At 39.1% G+C, this 26,340-nt stretch overlaps 1 protein-coding gene across 1 annotated transcript in view; it reads left to right on the top strand.

Annotated features, from left to right (window-relative positions):
* Positions 1 to 26,340, top strand: part of LOC306755737 (F-actin-uncapping protein LRRC16A-like) — a 66,171-nt gene that overhangs the window by 19,512 nt on the left and 20,319 nt on the right. Inside the window, exons 3-13 of the mRNA XM_079240241.1 lie at positions 3,299 to 3,349; positions 9,535 to 9,594; positions 17,541 to 17,662; positions 18,258 to 18,355; positions 18,556 to 18,626; positions 18,757 to 18,830; positions 19,037 to 19,112; positions 22,401 to 22,489; positions 22,753 to 22,847; positions 24,035 to 24,121; positions 25,415 to 25,518. Coding sequence (XP_079096367.1) covers positions 3,299 to 3,349; positions 9,535 to 9,594; positions 17,541 to 17,662; positions 18,258 to 18,355; positions 18,556 to 18,626; positions 18,757 to 18,830; positions 19,037 to 19,112; positions 22,401 to 22,489; positions 22,753 to 22,847; positions 24,035 to 24,121; positions 25,415 to 25,518 — 927 coding nt within the window. The remainder of the gene's footprint in view (positions 1 to 3,298; positions 3,350 to 9,534; positions 9,595 to 17,540; positions 17,663 to 18,257; positions 18,356 to 18,555; positions 18,627 to 18,756; positions 18,831 to 19,036; positions 19,113 to 22,400; positions 22,490 to 22,752; positions 22,848 to 24,034; positions 24,122 to 25,414; positions 25,519 to 26,340) is intronic.

Genomic DNA, 26,340 nt, shown 5'->3' with positions numbered 1-26,340 from the left:
TACAGTGAGCGAGAGTAATGGCAGATGCTCTCCTCGGTCACATAGACATGCTCCAATGCGGCTGCCATCTGGTTGGCTGAGTGGAGCGAAGGGCGCGATGCTGGTCGCTGTGAAATCAGTGACTGATGGGAAGGCTCAAGGCTTAAATCCACTTAATACAGTGAGCAGAGTAAGAGAGAGGAGGGAAACTGCAAAGAGGTGGGGTGGGGGGTGGTCACGGGATGTTCTGCCTTTGTCCACTTAAAAGGGCAGATGGAGCGAGCGTTGCAGCGCGAGAGCAGGAGAGGGGGCAGCCATGCATTGAGGGGGAGGATGGGATTCTTTTGAAGAAGAATCAAAAGGGTCATCGTGACTTAAAGTGGAGTGTGTAAAACTTTTTAAACAAATGACCATTTAAGTATCTGACTAATGTATTACTTTCATGCCTTGTTATTATCTGACAATGATTTGCAGTTCTGCCAGTTGAGACGGGAATCACTGGCTGTGACTTTGTATCTTACTGCTAAAAATCTTTTTCATGTTAAAATGTTCAGGTATTGTTTTCTTAATATGATACATGATGTTTCACAAACATTAACACAATCGTAGCAGAGGGTTTCTGCTATAACTTCAGAGCATCAACCTCAGAAAGGTGGAGTCAGACAGTCCATATGTTCCACAAAGAACCAGTCCCATCCTATCCTGACATATCCTCCGATATGACATGTTCTGTTTATGATTGTTTAATTACTGTGACATAGCGCTTTCATGGCTTACTTAACTATATTAAACCACAACAGAAGTGGATTCAGGTTATTCTGAGACATGCTGTGTCCAGTCAACAAAAGGATAGAGGACAGAACACTTCTTCACTAGTTTGACCCATAAATGACCGGGTTTTTACCAGTAAACTAAAGTCTATACAGTTTAAGCTGTTCATATGAGGTGGATAGTGAATATAAGCAAGCATGTACAATAAATCAATTTCTTGTCTCCTGTTTTATCTTGAGATCCTGGGGCTGATAAATCTCCTACTGAGGTTTGTTGCCACAGAAAGAGAACAGTCAGTCAAAGCAGAATGCCGAGTCCACAAAGCAACGGTCAAAAAGAAAATCTTATGAGTTGCTATTCTCAAAGCAAACAGATGTATCTCTCAATGAAAAACAGCATTCTTATCCAGTCACAAATTTGAACCTAGAACAGCAGGATTTGGCTCTAAACTTTTTACACAGACCAAGGCAATTCCAGCCCTTTATCTGTAGGATACCACAAGTAAAACAGGGCATATTTTCACTGTCCTCCTGTTCACATTATGCAGCAGGGGATAAAAGCCTTGAGCTGTTCAGCAAGTAGCAGACCTCAAACTATCTGCATTTCTAGACTGTATTAGCTGTTATCTCAGGAAAACACTGTAGCACATGGCTCACACACCCAACAGAGAGGTTGCTGTGGCTGGGAGTGGCTCCCAGGTGTTTTCCTTTTTGTCTTTAAGGTCCTTTATATTTTCTAATTTTAGAGATTTATTCAAACTTTAGAGAAAAAAGATATTCTACGGCTCTTTACTGGCTACATCATACTCCTCATGAGTAAGCATGTAACTAAATGTATAAAGTCAATGACAAGCACTGCCAAGCCAAACATAACTTGTTTGGAAAACAAACTAATATGAATGTGATTTATTATGCAGACTGTGCACACAGCCATCACAGCTTACATGTTCATGTCCTTGTAACTAACCCAAAATTAGAGGCTTACCTACATTTTGAAGTGAGGTTTTCATTTTTCAGTGCCGTTTCATCATCAGTAAACCTGCAAACACATTATACAGTATGTAAATAAGAAGGACCGTGCAGAAATGAAAATGAAAGAAGAGAGAGAGGGAGAGTTGAGTGAAGCAGTGGTGACTCGTGCTCTTTAGCTGCGGTTATCTTTGGCTCTACAGGCCTGCCTGTCCATCTCCATCACATCAAAACGCACAAATGCTGCCTGTAGAGCTGAGCCACAAATAGCTGGGAAGCACTGTCATCCTTTTTAGACCTGTCTCTCATCCGTCTGATTTTTCTTTCACATCTCTCAAAAACAATGACAGTTTCTAGCCTTTGTTTTTTCCTGTTATCTCTTATGCTCTCTCATCACCTCTTTTCCCCTCCCTGTGCTCACAGTCTGCCATTGTTTATCTGGGATTTGTTCAAATGATGTGCTTTGCCTCATCTCTATTAAGTCCATTTTCCTGATCAACTAAATTCCAAGCAGAAGTTGGACTGAGATCTGAGGCTATTCCCGTATGAGCTCAGCTTTGTTGAGTGCAATTGATTTATTGATTTGTCTTGAAATTTAAGTAATAGTTTGCAACTGTTAGTCAGTGCCGCTTTTCAGGGTGTGTCCCTTTTATAGACCATCAAGTGTGTTTACTCCGGAAAAGGTAAAAGTCTCCCCGTGTTGGTTAAAGGTCAGGCTGAAGTGTAATGATACCTTCTGTCAGGAGAAAATTCAGTGTCATGGCACAAGCCTCTATCTTTGAAAAATCACTTTAAGACACATTTTCATTTTTAAAGGTTAAGCTTCTTCGTTGTACCCCCCCGGGTTGATTTGTGATGACTTAGATTTTTGAGAGAATCAGGGTTTTGGATTATTTATTTTTCTGCATTACAGAAGTTGTTGAGTGTTTTGGCAATGTGCAACCTCACTGTGCTTAAAAGTATACAACAAGAAGTATAGATAATTTAAAAGGATGAAAATGAATATATAAAACATAAAAACATATACAAAATTGAAAAATCTGGAGAAATACAAAAAGTTTAGCAAGTGGCCATGCAGATTTCCTTTCTGTGGCTGCTATGGGGATGTCAGGAGTCTGCATTCAGCTTGAGATTAGATTTTTCCTTCATAGAAGTGAAATGAAATCAGCCTTGGTCTTTGTCATGTGTTCCAACCCATTAGTGCCCAGTTTGCTCAGCAGGCTGAAGCAACACTAACCAGGATTAAAGAAAAACTCAGTCAGTCATCATGATGTCATGCAAAGAGATATCTGTCATATTATATGCATGTACATATACACTGTTGATCAACATTTAATAAAGAGAACAATTATGATATAGCTTGTTGAAGTTTACTTTGGCTTTATAGTTCTAGTAGGATTTTTCTTTCCTTTGTTGTCATCCCTGTTTGTCCCTGACAGCCTTTAAATTGTTGAGTCAGCAGTACAATTCTGTGTTCTGCAACGTTTTCAATGTTTTTTTTCCGCCTCAGGGTGTACATTTACAGCTACACAGTATCTATTTACTGCAAAACAATCATTATTCTCTCCTTCTTCTTCTAGGCTTTCGCAACTTACCGCGTCTACCTCTTAACAGCACGCATTCCAACAAAGGTAAGATGACAAGTTCTGCTCTGAGTCTGCTTCTTTGTCACTAGATTTCTGTTTTTCATATTTACTATCTAGCACTGATAGAGTATAAGTCAGGAAATAATATTCTCTGCTGTTGAAGTCAAGTGTTTCAACTTAAAATCATTGCAAAAGAAACTTTAGGAGTTTTGGTACAAATTGCAACTCTTTCTCTAACCAGGAATGTGTAACAGATGTAATGTGGACTGGCCCTTTAAGAACACTTTGGTTGTCCACTGATAGTGATGTCATCAGACAGCACCCAGCAGATTGGGATGTTTTCTCATTGACCATGGGCGGACATTTTAGGAGCACACTCTGCTTATTTTTGTTTCCATAATCTCCTTGTGACATGCGGGTTGTGTAGGTTCTGTTTCGCTCATGTATGATAAGAAAACAGACATCCAACCAGGTTATATGCAGGTTTTAGTGTATCCCTTCTTGAACACACCTGACCTAAATTAAATTGATCCAACAGCCCGTGAAGTTCTGCACAGCGACTCATTTAACTGAGTCAGGTGTGGTGTTGCGGGGAAATGTTGAAAACCTGCAGGGCTGTGGCTCTCGTGGGACCGAGCTGAAAAGCCCTGCTTTATACAGTTGATGTACACTGTAATAAACGAAGACCACTGAAGTCCCAGTACCAGGGTGTTTGTGTGCATCTTATCACTATGTCTACTTTGTCGGAGTAGTGAGCTAATTTTTCACCAACACACATGATCGATTATATATCGATTATATGTTGCATGTTTAGGTAGTTTTCAGGTAATCTTATTTAGTGGCACACCGTCGTTTTTTTTTACCTGCGCTAATTTATATGGCAAATTAAACAAAATTGAAAAGCAATATTTACATTTTAAATCTGTATTAATTTGATATGAGGAGCATCTTTTTCATCCACATGGCATATGAGGAAACTAAATTAGGAGCTGCAAAATGTTTCACTGTTCTTATTGACTTTCACTCGGTTCTTGGCAGACAGTGTTGGTTTTCAAGCTTCTGTTAAAAAAAATTAAGTTAATTCATTTCCCTCCGGGCAACCTGTTTTTTTTTTTTTTGTTTTTTTTTTTAATGAAGGTAGTATTGCTATGCATAGTACATATGAGTACTTTACTTGGACGAGACAGTTGTGGAGGAACTCTCACTGTGGAGAATCATGGAGGATTTGCTCAAATTGCTTTGGATTTGTTTTTTTTTTAGTTATGTTGTTTTTAATAGCAAAAATTCACTCTTTCTCTCTGCTTTTTAAAAATGAGTGCAAACTAATCACTGTCTCCAGCTGATAAATGCTAGTTACTTATAGGTCCTTCACACAGCGTCACTTTAAATAATAATAACGAGAAACAGCTGTTATTGAAATAATAGCAACTGTGAATGCCCATTTATTGAACAATGCCGAATGATTTAAATGAAATTGCATAAGTGAAAAAAAACACAACCATCTAACATGCTTTCTCAATGTGCCACACCGGGATTGAATCTATGACCTACTGTATTGAAGCGCTCTCACTTACTCACTACACCACCACTGCTCTTGTTTGCACCTTGACAAAAGTTTTGAAATTTTTTCCATTTGGGAATTCTCTTTTTTCACTTCTAGCAGTGTGTAATTATTGGGATTGCAAAAACATGTGCAAGTTTGAATTAAACTCCAGTGAAGATCTGAAAGATATTATTCTTCAATGTAAAAAACTTTAGTTTAATGTGTTCAAGTTTAATCAAAGTGTTGAAATGTTGCAAGGAGCATTGTAGGAACTAAACCTTAATATTGAACTGTGACATTTTCAATTAAATTTCACATAGTGCAAAATGCAGTTGCAAGAACTGTAACTGAAATGAATTAAGGTATTTTTTCCAACATAATCAATGTCGTGCAGAAACACAGATACAAACTGAGGAACTCAGTCTCAGGGACTGTGAACCCAAAGTTTATCTCTTCCTAATGGCAGAAAAACTCTAACTCGCTTACTTATAGGTGTTCCACTTTTCCACTGTTTTGTTACAGATAAGCTCAAATTTTCCCTTTGCCAAAGATAGATACCAATATCTGTCACTTTGCAACTCTTGGTATTTTCTGCGTCCACTTGACTGCTGCTCCAATCTTCTTATGCCTGCTTGATTTGTTTACAGGTTGATGTCGACTCCCTGGAAACTCAGTTACATGTAGTGGTGGATTACCTCTTTATACTACTTTGCTCCAACAACTACCTACAAATAAACCAGCTTGTGCAGAAGAACATGTGATTAGTTAATTCGTAAAGTACTTAAATGAAAATTCTTGGTATGGTTAGCAAAATGCCTGAGTTTAGCCATTTTCTGTGCCAAAAGACAGACATTTCTGTGTATAGTCACGAACCAGTCTGAGACTGTCTGTGGCAAAAGCAAGCACTTATATTTTTGGGGTCAGACATTGGATTGTTACTGGTTTCAAGTGCAGACTGATTCCTAAGATTTTTGTTCAGCTGTGGTTAAAATTAGACTAAAAAGGCTTTTAGATTGTTGTGTGGTTTCTAGTCAATGTGGTTTCCCAGGGACAGTGTAAATGATTGTTCAAAGGATGAACACTTCTACTGGAGGGAGAAGGTTTGTAAGCAAGTCAGTCTGACACATATGTAGATATAATATCTCTGTTTGGAGCCACAGGTTCAGTTTTGGTTTATACCTGATGAAGTTCTCAACTCCAGCAAGCCACGGTGTAGTCTGTCTCTTTATCCACTTCATTCATTTCTGGGTCAATCCCTGATCTGTGGGGAGACAAATTTTTGAGTTAGAATAAACCTTTTATCGTTTTCTCCTCTCAGCGAGATTACAGCCACTGATAATCTTTGCTCTCTTTACTTTCCTAGAGGCCATTCATTCAGACTTTCACCCTTACCTACCCTTCTTTTTTAAACAGTAATTTCTCTCTCTCCTTGTTACTCACTGCCCCTTTTTCTTGCCCTCTTTCTCTGCTTTCCTCCCCCACCTACCACTTTGCCAAAAGTCAGCAGGGACACTCACTGTCTGAAGCTTTGGTTTTCATCTAAAAGGAACCACTCTATAGTTTATATTCTGGTAGAGGCATGGTGCAATTTTATGTGTCCAATATTTTCACTGTGCTTCAATCTGGGGGGATTATTTGTGCATGATGCCTTCAGATAAAATCTGACAGTATGCTAAAATATTGACAATCAACTTATTTCTTGCTGTTGTCCATTTTAACTGTAAAATTTATATCAGCCTAGATGAAACAGATATAAGGGATGTTCAGCTGTTGCTCCCTGATCCAAAACATTAGCCACAAGCTTTGCTCATCTTCTACATTCTTTAGCTAAAAAATGTTGACTCAGTGATTTATTTTTTTCTGAATCTACTACTTATAAATTTATTAAACTGCTTCGTGGTTATTCTGTATTAATCTTGTAAAAGAAGAAGCCCAGAGCTTTTATAGTAAAGTATTGTTGTAGGAGATTGAAACTCTCAGCTAAACACTGATCCCCTTTAGCTCTTTTTATGCTCCTTCCAGTTGCTTTTCCTTTGTGCATCTCCCCAATTGATTGTTTGGCTGCTCTCGATAAGCTGCAGGGTCTAACTGTCTGTCTGTGTTTCTTCTAAAGCATGCACACATATGCTCTCTTTCACACACAAACTAATCCATGAATATCTCCCTTCCATGTCTCTACTTAAATGTCTAGTCTCTTGTTGATAGTCTGTCTGATCAATGCCAAAATTCCGAATAAATTTAAGAAAACATGAAACATGTCACACTTTTCATAACTTAAACACCCAGCATCTTATATACTGTAGTGTGAAAATGTACAACCTAATATTTGCATACAGATGTAGCTGCTTGATAGCTCCTACAGTAAAAATAGTTATATATTATCTAAATCAAACAATTGTATGTGAATGACAACACATTTACAAAAATGCAACAATAAAGAGGATGATCACTAAAACTGACAGATGGACACTGAACGAATGATTGAATGTTCAGTGAACAACATTTGGTTCCTACATACAACCCCCTAGCATGATACCTTCGCCATTGGTCAGTGCATCAACTATAGCAGGTGAATTTTTGCCTTTTAATGGCAACATCAGTAAAACTCAATAGCTTCCACCAAATTTGGTAAATAGACTCGGTGCTGCATGAACCTGCATATGTTTAGTTAAATTATTCAAGAGTGACTTTTTAGATTATATGAAGTAGGGGAGGAAAAAAAATCGATTCACATAAAAATCTGGATTTGTTTTGTTATATAATTTTTTAATTGATTTTTTTTTTTTGGTCAAAATTGATTTTTTTTTTTATTTATTTATTTTTTTTTGTCCTTTCAATTTTAGATGTTTATATGTTTAGATGCAGATTGGAGAAAAAGTTACCACTTTCCTCCAGAAGAAGGGGAAATGTTTCTCCTCAATTGTCTTGTTACATGTTATACACGTTTTGGAAAACACTTCAACAGAAGACAGAGAATAGGGGACAATCTGTAAAAATGCACAGAGATGAATCCTCCACCATCACATTTTAAGCCAAAAGTGTGGAAACATATTGTATTTTTTGCTTTGAAGGGTAAAGCGAAGATGGACATGTCGAAAGCTGTTTGCAAACTCTGTAATGCATATGTTGTGTACTGTGGTAACACGACTAACGTTACTGCCCACCTAGCAAGACACCATCCTGAGGTAAATGCGAAGCTAATAGCGTGTCGTGAGGATGTCACTAAACAAACTTAATATGCAAGACAAATATGCCTTCATGATATTTAAACAGGAAGACTTTAGGTTTTACATGTTAGCTTGTACAAAAAAGTGGATTAAAAATGCACTACTGATAAACGTCTGGTCATGTTGATGAGATTTAAAAAAAATAAAATAGCATTATAATAGCATATTTTTAGATGATGAAATTAAGTTTTACTTTCTCTAAACTGGATGTAAAAATGATAAACCTACTCTTGATCTGCAGTTTCTTTCTTTCTTTGTCCCTTACAACAGCTGATTAAATCTGCTTCCTTTTTAATCAAAAGAACTTGTCATTAACTTGGCTTTTGTAGAATTTTTTTTTTAAAATGTAATCATCATTGCTTCACTGTATTGTTGAAAATGATTTAGTGTCTGGCAGTTTACTCTGTTTCACATGTAAAAGAAAAAAATCTTAATGTGTATATATTGTGAAGTGAGTTGCCATGAACATTACTAGCAGCACAACACATTACACGCACGCACACACACACACACACACACACACACACACACACACACACCATGTGTACTGTAGACAGACAGTAGACAGCTTATCCTCCTCCCTCTCATCTCAGAGCCAAGCTTCAGGAACTCGGCACCCACCTGGAGTAGTCTGGCCTCGCTGCCTGGCCTGCCCTCAGGCATCCTGTATGTGTTTCTGAGACTGCAAGAAGTGGAGGAATACATTTCTCCTGTTCTCATTATGTTCTAATGCACAGGAGTGCATACAAATGTCTTAAAATCATATTATTCTTTATAGACTGTAAAGGATGAGCCACAGCTTTTTTTTTTTTTCTTTGCTTTGTCCTAAAATGCTTATATATGAATGTGAGAATGATCCGTTTGGCTTTAGACTCATTATTTAAACATCTTTTTTTCTTCATAAAGAAAAAGCTTGTTTTAGTTTACTTATGTTCAATATAAAAATGCAAATATACTCATGCTGAGTTGTAATAATTCACAAAATAAATAATAATTATAGATAACCTATTAGAAATGTTAATATTCTTAACTGCTGTGCTTATGTGGTGGCATTACCAAAAGGCAGCTGTTGGAAATTAAATACTGACAAGGATGCTAGTGGGAAGCAAAGAAGAAAATGACTGCATTCACCACAACAGTCTTTGTTGGAGCTACAGCATGTGTTTGTTTTGCTGGAAAAAAATAAGCACATATATGACTGTCCTGAGCAAGAAGCCAGCCTGTTAATTATGGAATAGTCATGCTCATGCATTCCTCAGACAGGCTGTGACTCTGCATGACAGTTATTTGTGATTCACTCTTGGAGATCCAGTATCCCCTACCAGAAGCATTGTGTCCTGTAATAAGCGTAGTTCATATTATCTATAAATATATCTTTCATTGTCCCCACGGTATGCTTGGAAGTCATGGCTTCATGGGGCAGTACAACCTTTAATGTGATGTCTGTGCTTATTTTCCAGGTCGAACACTCCTTTAATTATCTGGAGATCCAGGGAATTGCTTGCAACAAGCCAACACAGGTATAAAACCTTCCTCTCTTGGAGTTTAAAATAACAGATGGTATATATTAGGGGATGTGTTAGTTATTATTTTTTTCTATAATGATAAGCTTTTCTAATGTTTTCCTAAAATTTTTATAAGCGGAAAAGTGAGCTGCCACTGAACAATCTTGTTTTAGCACCCTTGACATTAATTATGCTTCATCTGTGAAGACCGTCCCTTGAATCATTACAGATTCTTAAATGAGAGGAGGGATCTGGAATGCCTTTTTTCATGCCTTTTTGAGTAATATCAGCTTTTTTTATTACTTTGACTAAAGGTCTTAAGGTGGTGAAGAAGGCGCTAAACCTAAAGGCAAAATTCTTGATTTACTGGTCGGTCTAGTTTCTTCCTTCATCTGTGGTCCCAAGCTGTGGGTAGTGACCTAAAGAATGAGATCGCAAATAAGGGTGGCTCGGCTCTTCCTTAGAGATAGAGATGCTCAGTTATCTGGGAGGGGCTTAGAGTAGTGTCACTGCTACTCCACATTGAAAAAAGTCAGATGAGGTGGTTCAAGCATCTGGTTGGGATCCCTCTCTGGTGAGTTGTTTCTCCCATGTCCCTCTGGGAGGAAACCCTAAGGAGGACCCAGACACTGTGGAAGGATTATATCTCTCGGCTTGCATGGGAATGTCTCAGGATCCCCCAGGATGAGCTGGCAAATGTGACGATGGATATGGATGAATAGATTGAATGGATGGATGGATGGATGGATGGATAGATGGATGGACTTAATGTTTCCTGTTTTTGAAGTAGGATTATGCCAATTTTGGGCTGAGGGTACATATGACACTTTCCATTAGTTTTTGCCGAATTTTGGTCAACACCTAAAATATTAGCCAGGCTTGATTAATGTAATAAATGTTTACTTTTCTTTACAGACAGAGATGTGGGATATAAATGGCTTGGTGGCTTATATAATGGCTTAGTGGATATATGTGTTGTACATACTACTCTCCTGTAATAACTCCTGTAACTGTTTGGTAGATACAATAGACATGTTTCATTCAAGATCTTTTTTATTAAGATTTTCTTTCTTAACAAACATACACAAAGAAAAAAGAAAAGAGAGAAACTCCAGAACATTTACACCAGCCCACAGGAGGTAGGCAGATGCAGGAGCCATAGGTACAGTGCAATGAAGGGGTAAGGATTGAGAGAGACCTAACAAAACAACAGCACACAAAAAAAAATAAAAATAAAAATAAAATAAAATAAATTTAAAAAAAAAAAAAAAAAAAAAAAAAAGGAGGAATAAAAGAAGATAATAGTGATAAAATGGAACGAGAGAGAAAAAAAAAAGAGGAAAATGAACACCCGGAACCCTGTTTCCCTACTCGGTCAGAGTCAGTTTGGAGGCATGAGCCAGTGAATGAATGACTTGTGAAATAATGCTTCATGTTATAAGCCTAAAGCTGCACTAGAAGTCCTGCTCCCATGTCTTATGGAAAGTATTTAAAAAGGGTCCCCACGTCGCCTGAAACTTCCTGCTCTTGTGCTGTAGTGAGCATCTAATCTTTTCAAGCTTCAAACAGGACATCAGATCCACTAGCCATTGCTTATGTGTTGGAGGGACAGTGTCACGCCATTTGAGTAGAACACAGCGTCTAGCCACAAGAGAAGCGAAAGACAGTGTGTGATGATTTATTGAGGATAAAGGCATCACCTCCCCGGTGATGCCGAACAGAGCCGTTAGGGGGTTCGGCGGTAGTCTAACTTTTATTAACAGAGATAAAGTAGAGAAAACCTCCGACCAGAACTTGCCGAGTCTGGGGCAGGACCTGAACATATGAATGAGTGTGGCCTCAGAAGTTTTGCACTTATCACAGAATGGACTGATGCTTGGGTAAATGCGTGAGAGCTTGGATTTAGTGAGGTGAGCCCTGTGGACTACCTTAAACTGAATTAAGCAGTGGCGGGTGCAGAGAGAGGATGAATTGATCCGTTTAAATATTAAATTCCAAGTTTTATGTGACAGGGACATGCCTAGGTCCTCCTCCCATGCAGCTCTGATCTGGGTCTCTGGAGGTGGTTTTAGATTTGAGAGGAGGTTGTAGAGGACTGATATCGGCCTTTTCTGGGACAGGTTTAGAGAGAGAACTGTTTCAATGATGGTTGGGTCCGGAAGAGTGACAAGGCCAGGCTTAAAAGAGTGCAAATAGTGCCTAACTTGTAAGTATCTAAAAAAATCAGATTTAGGAAGTCCATAAACGTTACTTAACTGGTCAAATGAGGCCAGTGTCTTGTCTATAAACAGATCTTTGAAAGTAGTGATGCCCTTCTTGTGCCATTCCAAAAAACCAGAGTCAGTGAGGGAGGGCTTGAAGAGGTGGTTGGAAGCCACTGGGCTTAAAAGGGAGAAATCATGTAGACTAAAGTGTGCCCTGAACTGTGCCCATATCCTTAAAGAATGTTTAACCACTGGGTTGACGATAGACGTGATGGGGAGAGGAAGTGGGGAGCAAAGAATGGCAAAAGTAGAGGTTGATCTGTCCTGGTGTAGTTCCATCTCTACCCAGTCAGGACGGTTTGAACGGTTGGCGTAAAAAGACCAAGATGCCAAGCAGCGTAAATTTGCGGCCCAGTAGTAGAGACAGAAATTTGGGAGGGCAAAACCACCACTAGCCTGAGTTTTTTGCAAGTGGGTTTTGCCGACACGGGGACGCTTACCCTGCCAAATGAAACATGAGAGAGTTGAGTCAAGCTGATTAAAAAAAAGAAATGGGAATAAATGTAGGCAGGACCTGGAAGAGATATAAAAATTTGGGCAAGATGTTCATCTTAATGGAGTTAATACGCCCTACAAAAGACAAAGATAAAGGTGACCACTGTGCCAGTGTTTGTTTACACTGATTTAATAAAGGAGAATAATTTTCTTTGAATAGGTCTCTGTGTTTTCTTGTGACTGATATCCCCAGGTACGTAAATGTATTCTCTACAACTCTGAAAGGTAGATTTGTGTAATCCTCTGAGCGAGCTTTGTTGTTGATGGGGAAAAGTTCACTTTTGTCCAGGTTTAGTTTATAACCTGACAGCTTTCCAAACTGACTGAGCAACGACAGTGCGGCAGGCAGTGAGGTGTGAGGGTTCGAAATGAAGAGGAGAAGGTCGTCCGCATAGAGGGAGACTTTGTGTTCTGTACCGTTTCTCCAGATACCCGGAATGTCTGTACAGCTTCTGAGGGCTGCAGCAAGTGGTTCAATGGTTAGGTCAAAGAGCATAGGGCTTAAAGGGCATCCCTGACGGGTTCCTCTATGTAGACTGAAAGGTTTCGATTGCTGGCGATTGGTCCGAATTGATGCAATAGGGTGCGAGTACATTAGTTTAATCCATGAGGAGAAGTTGGGACCGAAGCCAAATTTGTCAAGAACAGCAAAGAGAAAGCTAAACTCAACACGGTCAAAGGCCTTTTCAGCGTCAAGTGAAACAACGCATTCAGGGACAGACTCAGGGGAGGTGTAAATGATGTCAAACAGCCGACGAGTGTTAAAGTACGAGTGCCTATTCTTTATGAAACCTGTTTGGTCCAGTGAGATTATTGTAGGGAGAGCCTTCTCCAACCTAAGAGCTAGGACCTTTGCTAGGATTTTAGCATCTGAGTTTAGGAGGGAAATAGGTCTGTATGAAGCACGGTCTAGAGGGTCTTTCCCTTTCTTAGCGATGAGGGTAATACATGCTGCGAAGAAAGATTTGGGAAGGGATCCTGATCTGAAAGAGTCAGAGAGGACCAGAGATAAGTGTGGAGAGAGCAGCGGGGAAAACTTTTTAAAAAATTCTATCGGGAACCCGTCGGGGCCTGGGCATTTTCCTGATTGCATTGAGGATATGGCAAGAGTGATTTCTGTGGTAGAAATGGGATCATCAAGTGTTTTCCTAAGATCTGGGGCTAGTGTAGGGACATCCAAATTGTTTAAAAACTCAATAATTGTATCTTGGCCAGTTTGGAACTCTGAGGTGTAAAGTTGGGAGTAATAGTCTCTGAACGCGTCATTAATTTGTGAGTGATCGAAGGTTGTGCGACCATCAGGTAACCAAATCTCAGGGATGCCCAGCTTCGCTCTAGAGCCTCGGAGCTGATGAGCTAGTAGCTTATCAGGTTTATCTCCATGAACATAGAACCGAGTTTTGTTTTTCAAGAGCATACGTTCAGCGGAGTGAGTTGAGAGTAGGTCAAATTTGGTTTGAAGTTCTATCCGCTTAGTATAAAGATCTGGGTTCTGAGTTTGAGCATATTGTTTGTCAATATTCCTAATTTGATTAGCTATGTCTAAGCGTTCTTGAACAGACTTTCGTCTCAGCTGCGAAGTGTATGAAATGACCTGACCCCGCAAGTAGGCTTTAAGGGCATCCCAGACAACCAGATTGGACATCTCAGGGGAAGTGTTTGTGGTAAAGAAGAATGATATTTCTCTTTCCACGAATTCTATGAAATTTTCATCAGACAGTAGGGTTGAATTAAATCTCCACTGTCTGCTACTCTGTGGAATGCCAGGGAGGGATAAGCATAGCGTAATTGGGGCGTGATCGGAGATTGTGATACTCTGGTAGGCACAGGACTGGGCAAGTGGTATAAATTGGTTATCTATCAAAAAATAGTCAATCCTGGAGTAAGTGTGATGTACGTGCGACAAGAATGAATAATCCCTGTCAGTTGGATGTAGAGTGCGCCACACATCGCAGACACCATAATCTGATAGGAAGGCTTGAATGAGAGAAGCTGACCTGCTTAATGGGCTGGTGTTCTTGGAGGAACGGTCCAAGACCGGGTTAAGGCAACAGTTAAAATCCCCACCAAGTATGGGGCTATAAACGTTGAGGTCAGGCAATAAAGAAAACAACCGTTTGAAAAAGTCTGTGTCGTCCGAATTGGGGGCGTATATGTTCACCAACACAACCAGCGTATTGAATAATCTCCCGGCAACGATAACATATCTGCCATATTTATCAGGGGTCACAAAATGAGGCTCAAAAGAGATATGGGGACTGATATGAATCGAGACTCCCCTGGCCTTGGCCTGAAAAGAAGAGTGGTAGCGCTGTCCCCTCCAACCGGCTAGTAGACGCTCACTATCTGAACAGCGAAGATGAGTTTCTTGCAGGAAAGCTATCTCTGTTCGAAGTTGTTTAAGGTGTGAGAGGACCCTTTTCCTCTTAATTGGATGGTTAAGACCTTTAACATTCCAGCTCAGGAAGTTAGTAGAACTGTCCATGGAGGCTTAGGACTGGAGCTGTTATGTATGTAGAGCAGGATGAGTGACAGCAGCGGGAAATGCTTACGGCAGCCAAGCACCAGGCTGAAGTGATTAATGGGAAAATACAAAAAGAATGCAGCATAACTGACCGAGAAAGGGACCCTAACTACCCCAAACCCCAATATAAAGATAGCTGCTAAAAAAACAAAGCAGCAAGCTCTCCAAAACCAACATTCTACAATCACTATACTTCCAAACAGCTTATTCTAGCTCCAGAGTAGCTGTAAAAGTGGGTCTGAGCACCCCAAGTGTAACAGTAACAAAGCAAGACTGCTCAAGTGGTGTGAAGGCACATCTGCTCAGTTAACAATGCAGCAAGAACTCTTTAATGCCCGGTCAGTCACCGGAAATAAAACAATTTACTTACAGTCCAAACTCAATTCCCCATGACAGGTAGGCTGTTAACAGATTATGCATTAAATCTGCTTGCTGGGTAATAAAAACGGAGTCAATCATAACTGATCAGGCGATCGGTGGAAGACTGCTGATATACCGGTTCGCTTCATCCACAGAGCCGATCCATTTTCTGGCGCCGCCGGGCAGGGTGAGACGGAGCCTGGCTGGGTAAAGCAGGGCAGGCTTCAGACCGCGGTTATAAAGTTCAGTCATGACGTTCCGGTACTCCGCCCGCTGGTTGACAACTTCAGGGCTGTAATCCTCCAGGATACGGATGGGCTTCCCACGAAATTCGAGTTTCCCTCGGCGGCGAGCCTCTCTGATGAGAAGCTCTTTGGTCTGGTAACGGTGTAGGCGAAGAATGACTGGCCGCGGGCGCTGTCCGGGAGCAGGTTTGGGCGCCAAGGAGCGGTGAGCCCGGTCTATCTCTGGCGGGGAAGGCAGTGTCTCTTTTCCGAACACCTCACACAGCAGATCCGAGAAGAATTTGGTGGGAGCTCCGCTTTCCGTCGATTCCGGTAGGCCCAGTATTCGGATGTTCTGGCGTCTGCTCCGACTCTCCAGGTCGGTGACTTTAGCGGTTAGCTTAGCATTAGCTTCACGAAGGCTGGAGCAAGAGTCTTCAAGATCCTTTAACCGCTGACCAAGGTCTTCTGAAGCCAGCTCCAGGGATGAAACGCGCTGACCGTGGTCCTCCACCATGAGGCGTGTTTGGTCCAGCTTCGAATCCAGCAGGTTAAAGGAGGTTCTGAATTCTGTGGCCAGCGCCTCACGGTGCTGCTCGAGCAGTGCGGTAATAGCCTCCAGCGTCAAGCTAGCGTCTTCTTTCTTGGCAGATTTGGTGTGTTTAGAAGACATTATGTGCGTTGGGACTAGAGTTGGTCGGCTTGACGATTAAAAAGTGAAATATACTTTCCGTCCTGAGCAGCGTTAGAGGGGACTGGATGTTAAAAATAAAAAAAGATTACTGGAGCCGTAAAAGCGTGCGACTACGCCATAAACGCATCAACCGGAAGTCTACAATAGACATGTTTAATGGAAAATGTAAATATTTTAGAGCTTTTCTATAGTTATACATATTAATATATTTCAGACTCATGTTTGGGAATGTTATGTAATATAACAAGGTTAAACATCCTCGTTAATATTCAGATACTCAGGTAGACTAAATAAGTTTACCTGTGTATAATTTATTAAGTGCACATCATTAGAACAACACTGCCTGTATAAAGTCTTACATTTGCTCATGTTTATCAAAGTGAACAAACATTCTGGTATATTTGATTTTTTTTTTTTATTACATCTTTGAACTAAAGCAAGCCTTTTCTATAATAGAGACTGACCACACTTCTAAGTGATTACATTGGTGAAGTTCAGAAAAATCTTGGATCATCTCTTTCCTCAGTGTTTCCAAATTCTCCAACTAACACAGCTGAAACATCTCTGCAGAGTCCCTCTCTCATAACTTTGCAGGTGGTTCACATTTTTCAAACAGGGGCTTAGGGATGAGAGGAGAAATATGATTTTGCATTATTGAGGCTTTGTGCTCAAATCCTGTCAAACTGGTCTGGATCTTCCAGATATCAAGTCTGCACTCACACTGCAGATGTGAACTGAACAGAATATCTGTAGAGATGTACGAATGGTTGTGCACTGATGATTTTCCCTATGTTCTGTTTGAGCTTGAATACTTTTGCCAAAAAGCATTTAAGAACCTCCCAAAGTAAAAGTGGGACAAGCATTTGAGATCACATAGTGAGTGAAGGGTCTGAATATGTTTGTCTCTGATAAATATATCGCTCACTACAAATGCCTACTTTGTTGTTGTGGAAAATTTAAGAGATTATTGGGGAAAATTAAGTAAAGATTAATTTGAAACCAAAGATGGATAGCTACAAAGTCCTTCTGATGGTGCTCAATATCACAAGGTGGAATATGAAATGAAATAAGGAGAAGGGAGCCTGATGCATCCATACACCCATTATCTGTACCTGCTCATTCCAGAGCAGGGTTGTGGGGGACTCTAGCCTGTCCCAGCTGGAGAAGCTCAGGGTAGACCCAGGGCAAATTGCCAGTCCACTTTGAGATGCATTTTAAGGCATAAAATATTCAAGTTGAGTCTTCATTGTGGAACTGTGCTCTAACTCTATTCTTTAAATCAGACTAAATAAATGCAAAACTATAAAAACATGTGACTGCTAAAAGAACACATGTGGGTAACACATGTTAGTGAGTTCTAACAGTAGCATGAATCAGTAATTGTCAGTGTCTCCTTCCAGCTCTTTGTAGAGTATGAGCGTAGTTCCTTCTCTCTGAAGCTGCCCTCAACAGAGGAGGTAAATGAAGTGGTTGCTCACATAGGAAACGCTTTGCAGAGGATATGTCCCGGCTTACCACCAAGGTCAGTGTATTCTGTATGCATCACAGCATCCTCTCTTTTGGAGTTTACTGAAACTTTAATCTACCATTTTTTACCATTTTAATCAACCATTTTTACCAGATTTGATTTCAGCCGTAAGTGGGGCTGAGGCGGTACATCTTTATAAGAACATACACATTTTTGAAACAGTCAGTAAACCAGAGGTCACCAATCACAGCAAAACAAACTGGGTTTTATGACATGAAAAAGTTTAATATGTCTGAAGATGCAAATCTGTCTTGGAACACAAATATGAAGCACATTCAGAGATGTAAAAGTAATTTTTACAACCTTGTAATTAGAACAAAGTCTTTGACTGAATCAAAAGCTAAAGTTTTTTCTTGTGCTGAATTTTAGTTATTAATAATCTGTGTTACATTAAACGGAAATGTCGTATAACTGGAAAAAGCTCACAGCAGTTTCCTTTAATATCAAATAAATGTGAGCATTTGCAAAAGTAGCTCGGTGCAGCTCTTTCTGATGCTTTCAGAAGGGCTGGAGGATATTTTTTCTGAAATCTTCACTTGGAATAATGAAGACACACAATGACTGAAGACATCCCCTTTTCTCTCCCTAGTAAAGTGATGAAGAAGCTCTCCATTGAGCCTCCAGACAGGCTGGCCACTCTGCAGACTCTGTGGGAGAACAACAAACCTGCCGAACCTGGGCCATGTGGTAGGAACCTCAGACTTTAATCATTGTTTGCTTCTATGTTGTAATGTTGGAAAAAAAAATGTGTTTATATAAAGTTAGTGCAGCTGCTGGTACGGAAGTTTCATACAGCCAAAATAATCATAATTTTTTCATTATACCAGTTGGTCTAGCTCTCTGATTTTTTTATGACTGTCTACTCCCTTGACTGTCTCTGTGTGTAGGTGGGTTTTCTCAGATGTACAGATGTGTGTGTGACTCATTAGGGTTAACATACAGAGAAGAAGTGCAGTGGGTAAGCATTAATCCTATTTTTGTGTGTTGTTGCCTCAGTACTGTTGGCCAGATACATAAAACTGCATACAGTCTTTTGATAAATAAGATAGCCACAGCACAGCATGTTTAATTAATCATTTCTACTCCAGGATGTTGACACCATCTATCTGACACAAGACACGAGAGAGCTCAACCTCCAGGACTTCAGCCATTTGGAAAACAGGTGAATGTTGGCAGAGATTTTCTTCAATATCTGTAGAGCACAACAGCAACATGTAAAACATCAAACTATAGAGATTATATTTTTGAATTGCACAATCTGAAAGAAAAGAGGAGCATTATAATACTACTCTGAAAGTAAATCTGCTGATGTCTCCATCTGATTGGTGGTACTTTTTTTTTTTTTTTCTCTCCTCCACATGTCTACAGGGATCTTGTTGCTATAATTGCAGTTCTGGAGTTCAACCAGTGGTTCACCAAGCTCTCTACCAAAGATTATAAACTGGTCAGTACCTGTCAGATGTAAATATCATCAAGTGCCTTTTCTCATTTCATTAACAAGATTGGATAAAATATATTAGAAATGGTTTTTCTCTGGGTCTCTGTTTTCATCCCAGTAGTTCTGTTGTACTTCCAGAATTTCAAACATCTGTGCATTGGTATGATTTTGCTTATTAAAATGCAAATATTATTAGTTTTCTGCCTCCCAGATATACTCCTATTTCCTTAACTTGTTAAAGGCTGATTTTTAATTCTTTGTATTATCACCGTTTTTATGATACTATACAAAGCCATTTGGAAATGTCACAAAATCATCTTTAGGTCTTTTTATTTATGTATTATTTCAGGTAATTTTAAGTTGGCTTCATCACATAGTGTGTCCACAGTTTGGACATTATTTACAGTATTGTCCGGAGCATTCACATGTCTTCTGAGCCGATGGTATGGCTAAACTAGCTGTCTTCACAGTAAATTGCTAACATGTTTTTGTAGTAGGTTACAGGAAAATTAGTGTATAATGTGAAAGACAAAGAGGAGCAGCCTGTTGAAAATATTTAAAATAGTTTTAGTATCTTGAAATCAGTATTTGTATTGGCCACAAAAAAGGTCTGAATTCTTTGTGTCGTTTATCTGCCAAATCCCCAATGTTTCCCAAATGTTCACGCATCAAGATCAAGCCAAAATATGGAAAATGACTGTATTAAGATAAGTCCCCAGTAACACTGATGACTCTGCAATCCTCTACCTCACACAGCTGAAGCAAAAAGGGATGCCAGATTTTTTCTCTGTCTTTGTAAACAACCCAAACCACAGGAAAAATTCAACTCTGTGATACTAACATTATTCTTGTGGCAACATGGCTAAAAATTAGACTGATTGAACCGGTTATCATCCAGTAATACTTTTAATGAGAAGAGGCTGAAGATTGCAAGTTTGCATTAACTTACAGTGTTATCCTTGGATATAATTGGTTTTTAATTAAAAGTCAACACTCATTATTTGGTTGGATGTTGTTCTAATTTGTTATCTTTCTCATATCTGTTATTTCTTTCTCTCTCATTAATGCACATTTAAACCTCATATTTCCATTCTTGACACAAGTGCAGGCATCTTTTCCTTCTACCTTTTGGCTGACAAGGCGCACAGCTGAATCTGTTGGCCTTTACAGAATATTTGCCCCTTTTCTTAGTCTCCCCCCCCCCCCCCCCCCTCCTCCACTCTTTTGACTGAGGATCAGTCCAATGTTCTTGTGTGATAAGACTCCTAATCCAAACGAGACAAAGAGGCTCAATGTCTTGGGCTGTTGCCCCCTGCAGCACTCCATTACCAACTCTGCATCTCAAGGCTTTGCTCAGTCTTACCAATTACCACACTCAGCTTCCTCAGTCCAAACAATTACCACACTTCTCCATCACAGAGTATTCCTTTTTATATTGAACTTTAAAAATCCAGTCCCTCACCATACCATGTCCAGATTTAAACATAAATGCTGTTGTAGACACATGTGCTGTCCAAGTCCACTGTGTCCATTCTATTCTAGTCTGCCATCCTAAGCCTGTTGTGTCTGTTTGTTACTTTAGTATTTGGCTTATGGAGTTTTGCAGGATTTTTTAAAGATGCTGGACAAACAAATTCTACTAGGATGTGATCCTGGACTGTAAATATAAATTGTTTTAGGGTCTTGTGTTAGTGGAAACAAAAGCAAGTCTGAAAGTGCAATACAAAAGCACACAGTGAAAATAACAGAGCAGTGAGACAAGTGACAAGGTCCAACCCGAGGTCAGAGTGAAATGGATTGATCCCAAATAAATAAGGAAACGAGTCAGAAGGTATCAGGAAAGACAAATCTGGTTCACACAGTGAAGCCTGAGAAGGAGACATAAAAAAAAAACTGAAAATGCCAAAGTTGAGAAATAAACCACTAGAAATGAAAAAATGCAACTCAAGAATAACATAACCAAACCACACAAAATATTTAATGTGTGCTCTTATAGCTCTAATGTGTTTATATTAAACAGAATTAAAGAGCAGGAACAGGAATGAAAATGTGGCTGATAAGGAGATGTGCAGCACTAGTACATTCACAGGCCTCAAGCCCCTAATTACAGTCAGACCACCTCTATGAAGAAGATAAGACAACTCTCAGTACATCAGACCGGATAATATAATACACAGATTCACATACTCACACACCCAGCAGGCTATCCCAGCACGGGATTATGCTGCTCGTCTTCAGCTCAGTCAGGTTGTTTGCTTTGTGGTGTCATCAAGATGTTGAGCCAAAAGTGAGGAAGGAGGGGACAATGAGGGCTGCAGTTGTAAAACAAGCCCCCTGATTACCTTGTGATCACACAGCACACATGTGCAGTCACATCTGTAAAAGTGTGTGATATTTCCATCAGAATGTAGGGTCAGAACAGCACAACAAGACAGAGCTGTTATTTAATAAGTGGTAAATGGTACAATACACATGCTGAGAGTCACTGCTGTCTCCAACAGGGTTATTGTGACTTATGTAGAAAATACAGACTTCTTTTGTGCTCCGCTGCTATGCTGCAACTCTTCTCTCTCCTGTTTTACTTTTCCCCAGCCAACGCTACTCTCACATCTTCTTTATCGCTGTTATATCATCCCTGGCTCCATTCTATTATTCTTTTTCCTCCTCTTTAATACTCATCGTTTGTAATAGTAATGATTGTGAACAGCAGCCCCTTTCTTCTGTTTTCCTATCATTGTCTCTCTCTTTCCATTATCACTTTCTCCTTTACTCCCTTCTTTCTCTCCTCCTCACTGCTGATGTGTGTTAGACAATGCCTCTACTGTGTTGGTCAGGCTGTAGGATGACAGAAACGGTCCTTGTTGCAGTATTTCAGTAACCAAGAATAATAATAACACAATGTTCCAGTAAAGTTCTGTTATCAGAAAGGAAACTGTGGTGCGAGTCACTGCATGTAAGTGATGATTAACTGTAAATCTGTAACAGTACAAAGTAAATGTGCTTTGAAGTCTGCTGTTCATGTTCGAGGATGACTCAGCACATCGCGAAGTGGGTCAGTGAACATTTAGGCGGGGCATTCAAGTACTGAATTTTTAATTTTGCTAAAATATGAGTGCTTTTGCTCCCCCGGTTGTGTCTTCTGTGATGTGAGACAACCTTCTGCCTCTAAAGTATGCCAAATCTTTTTTTCCCTCTCTCGCTATGTCATTTACGAATACTGTTAAGGTACATTACAGAGATTCCCCTTCACTATTTAACTACTTGCAAAAAATGTTGCTTGTGTGTATTTTTTAGTCTGCAGATGTGTGTGAGCAGATCCTTCGGGTGGTGTCTCGATCCAGTCGATTAGAAGAGTTGGTATTAGACAATGCAGGACTCAAAACGTAAGATAAGTCAATGCAAAGCAGTGTTTTTTTTATTTGGTTTAGTTTTGTTTATAACTTGTATGAAAAATATACTTATCTAATTAATACTGTATGAATATTTAATACAAATGCTGTGTTACTCCTCATGCTAGTTCTGATGTAGCTTTTCTTTCCAGCTGTGACAGGAAAGAAATATTCACGCTGTTAAAGTATTTATTCAGGCTGTGTGTGTTGTATATTGACCATAAATTATCATTAAAACACCCTTTCACAACCTGCAGGGACTTTGCCCAGAAGCTAGCTGTTGCTCTGGCCCACAACTCCAGCTCAGGACTCACCACCATTAATCTTTCTAACAACCCACTGGAGGACAGAGGTATAATGGCTGCTGTGATCAACCCTTAATGTTTTCATCATGATTTCTAGTTGTCTCAGAACTGAGTTCTACCTTTTATTCACTGTTTTCTTATATATCTAATCAACAATGTGGACTGCACTCTAATTGCTTGATTATGAATATTTCACTAAGTTACAATCACTCTTATTTCCAATACAGTAATGAATGCCCTGGCTTTACCAGAGTAACAGAACCAAAGTTTGTCTGAGGAGGCAGAGCACTTGTGCAGTTTCCTCTAAGACAACATATAGTTTTTTACAGACTAATCTAAGAAACAGATTGTCAGATAAGTAGTTAGAAAAGTCTTCTACCAATGACACATGCAGGCAGGGGACAGGTAAAATACAGAACGCTATAAAACCCAAATACAGAACCCTGTTTCTCAACTCTTATAAAGTTACACAATTAGCTTCTACATTTTCACTCATGCGTATTGTTTGGTAGCTAACTTGTTATAGTGCTGCATATGCTGATAGTTTAATATTTCATCACCTTTCTCTAAAGGCCTCTGTCTTTCCAGGACACATGAATTAAAGATACATAACACCAAATATGCAGGCAGTCGCATGTTAGCATGCAACAGATTTATGTGGCTCTTCAAAGTAATTTGATAAAATTACACTTTCTCCTTATCAAGGTTCAGGGTTACTTCAGATTTGTTTTAGCAGAAACAGTGATATTATTTGGCATTTTGTACACACACTCTGAACCTGACAGAGAGGTACTTAGGGGGTGAAAAGATTAAATAAAGACAAAACAAAAAGTTGCTGTGTTCTGCCATCATCCGGTATAGCAGCAAGGATAAGTAGCTAGGTTATGCTGTATGTTATAAAACTCATTTTAAATTAACTTCAAACATATTGAAGAGCAGTCTGATCATTTTTAGAAATACTAATTTAGTTAGATGTTTTGATTTTAAACAGGGCTTGTAATATCCTAGTATACCGTAAAGTATATGCAGATTTTAACAAAGAAAAAAATAAGACCTTTGTTATGTTATACCATATATTCATAAAGTTTACTCTAAACAATTATTGTTAAAGTTATATTCATGAAAATTAAGATGTCCCTGAAGAGATTAACCCTGTTAACTAACAAAGCAGCAGTGCTGTGAACTGCTACTAGCATCTGGAAAATCATGACACATTTTCTCTCTCTTGCTGCAGGTGTTTCCTCCCTAGGTGCTCAGTTTGCCAAACTTCGAATGGGGCTCAAGCATTTAAACTTTTCCAAAACCTCACTATCACCCAAAGGTATGTATTCTCTGGGAGAAAAGGGGTAATGATAGGATAAACAAGAACATTTGCAATTTTCAACAAAGCCAATGGTTTAATTAAGCCAATGCATAACATAATTATTTAGCTATCAGCCATCTTTTGTTGTTTTCATTTTACATTTACATGCTCCCCTACAAGCTTACAAGCAGACTGAATTCATATCTTCCATCAGTCTGATTGTCGCTACAGCTGGCATGCCAGTAAAATGTAATTACTGCTTCATTAACACTGGCTGAGAAAGGCAGTGACAGGATAAATGTGTTTAATAACATAATGCATGTTGCAATTTGTACATGTTGTCCTTTCAAAATATATAAAGGCATGAGTTTTTTTTTCAAATTTTATTTATTTTATTTTTATTTAATTTTTATTTAATTTTTGTTAAAACCTGTGGGAATTTTTAATTTATTTTGTTCTGTTTGCAAGATTAAAAGTGTCTGATGTCAGCAATTACTTACAAATTTCATTTCTTCTTGGTTGCAATCTAAAGTAAACATATTAGCACCCGCACAGGCACAGACCATTGGGACTCACTGTAAACATGTTCCACTTTCAGGCAATCAATAAATAGCTATTATATTCTGTGGTGAGGGTTAGAAAGAGCTAATGCTCCTTAACCTGAACCCTGACTGTTGCTGGAGGCTCAGTGCATGACCTGTGTCCCCAGAGGATTGAGAGATTTTTTTTTCTCTCTTTTTTTTTTTTTTTATAACTGCAGTTTTGTTGTAAGTTGTAGTTTTGGCTTTCTTAAATGCTGCTTTGAATTTCACTTGGCAACATGCCAAGTGAATTTCGAGCAGACACTTACTCAGGAACAGTGTAAAAATGTCAGTTTAATTTTTATGCAATGGTCAAAACACAGATCAGTGGTTGTTTGTATTGGGTACAGTTTTGAGTTTCGTACTGTAGTGCAGAAACTACATCTATACACTGGCATCTTTACTGTCTCCTTATAAATACAAGAAAAACATTCAAGCACTTCACAATATTTCAAATTTGTTAAATTTTAATTATAATCTGTTTATTTTCAATATATATTCATGATAAAATGGGAGAAAGTCTCACAGCATAGTTTGACCATGCCGAGGGTTGTGCAATATATTTACAAAACCTTTACTTCATATTCGGATCCTGTTTCTTTCCTGTCTTCACTCATTTCCTCTGCCATTTCCTTCAACACGCTGTCAGAAAATCAAGTGGAGATTTGAAGGTTGTGATAATACCAATACTGTCTGTTTTTGTATTTCTGTTTCTGTGTGTGCCTCATAGGGGTGAATAGCCTTTGCCAGTCACTGAGTGCCAACCCGTCCATCCCCAGCAGCCTAGTCCATCTGGACCTCTCAGGGAATATGCTCAGAGGAGATGACATGCAGGTATATGCTGTACTGGTGCTGTACTGGTGTGGGGTTGATCATTTCTGAAGTGACAAGAAATAAGCACATACCTTTTTATAAAATGTATAAAAACAGAGTAAGAAACTAACAGTACATTATTTATTTTTTATGTGCTTAGTTTTATTATACACAACCTTTTTCCAGACACAGTTTGTCATGCATCATGAATCAAGATTTGACTTTTGTCTGATGGAAACAGCTGTGCACAGTTGTAGCTTTTTTCCCGATAACAGTATATTACTTGTCCACTTGATAAGCATTTTTATAAGGAAGTTCCCAAGAGCATGACAGATAAAACTGTTTACTTAGTGACCACACATCCATCACACCCATCAGTGTTTTATTGTGTTTTATTGTTCAGCTGCACGTTATCATTTAGCGCAGCTTTAACAGGACATGAGGTTTGTTTGAGGGAGATATTTGCAAAAGAACAAGCCTATTGTTTTTTTTTGTTTTTTTTTACTGACATAGATGAAAAGATTGACCACTTGCTTCTTTATGTATTTTAAAGTACGTATACAGTTGATTAGCTTAACTTTCAAATTAGAAAGTGTATCACATGACTGTCTGGATAGGTGTGAAAACTTGGGAAATGTGCCAGGTCCCTATCTACATAAAAACTGTAAATGCATCATCAATGGTCACTATGACGTAAAAAGCAAAATACATCTGTTTGATTAATTCTTCGGGGGGAAAAAAAGGAAAGCACGATGACCCAAAAATATGTTCAAAAGACATAATTTCCATCTTTTTATTTACCCAAGAAAGCATGAACAAGATTACACAACTCTAATTTCATTT

This window comes from Telmatherina bonti, assembly GCF_933228915.1.
Source record: "Telmatherina bonti genome assembly, chromosome: 5".
Lineage (NCBI taxonomy): Eukaryota > Metazoa > Chordata > Actinopteri > Atheriniformes > Telmatherinidae > Telmatherina > Telmatherina bonti.
The sequence above is the reverse complement of the archived record's forward strand: the minus strand, read 5'-3'. Positions and strand labels throughout refer to the sequence as shown.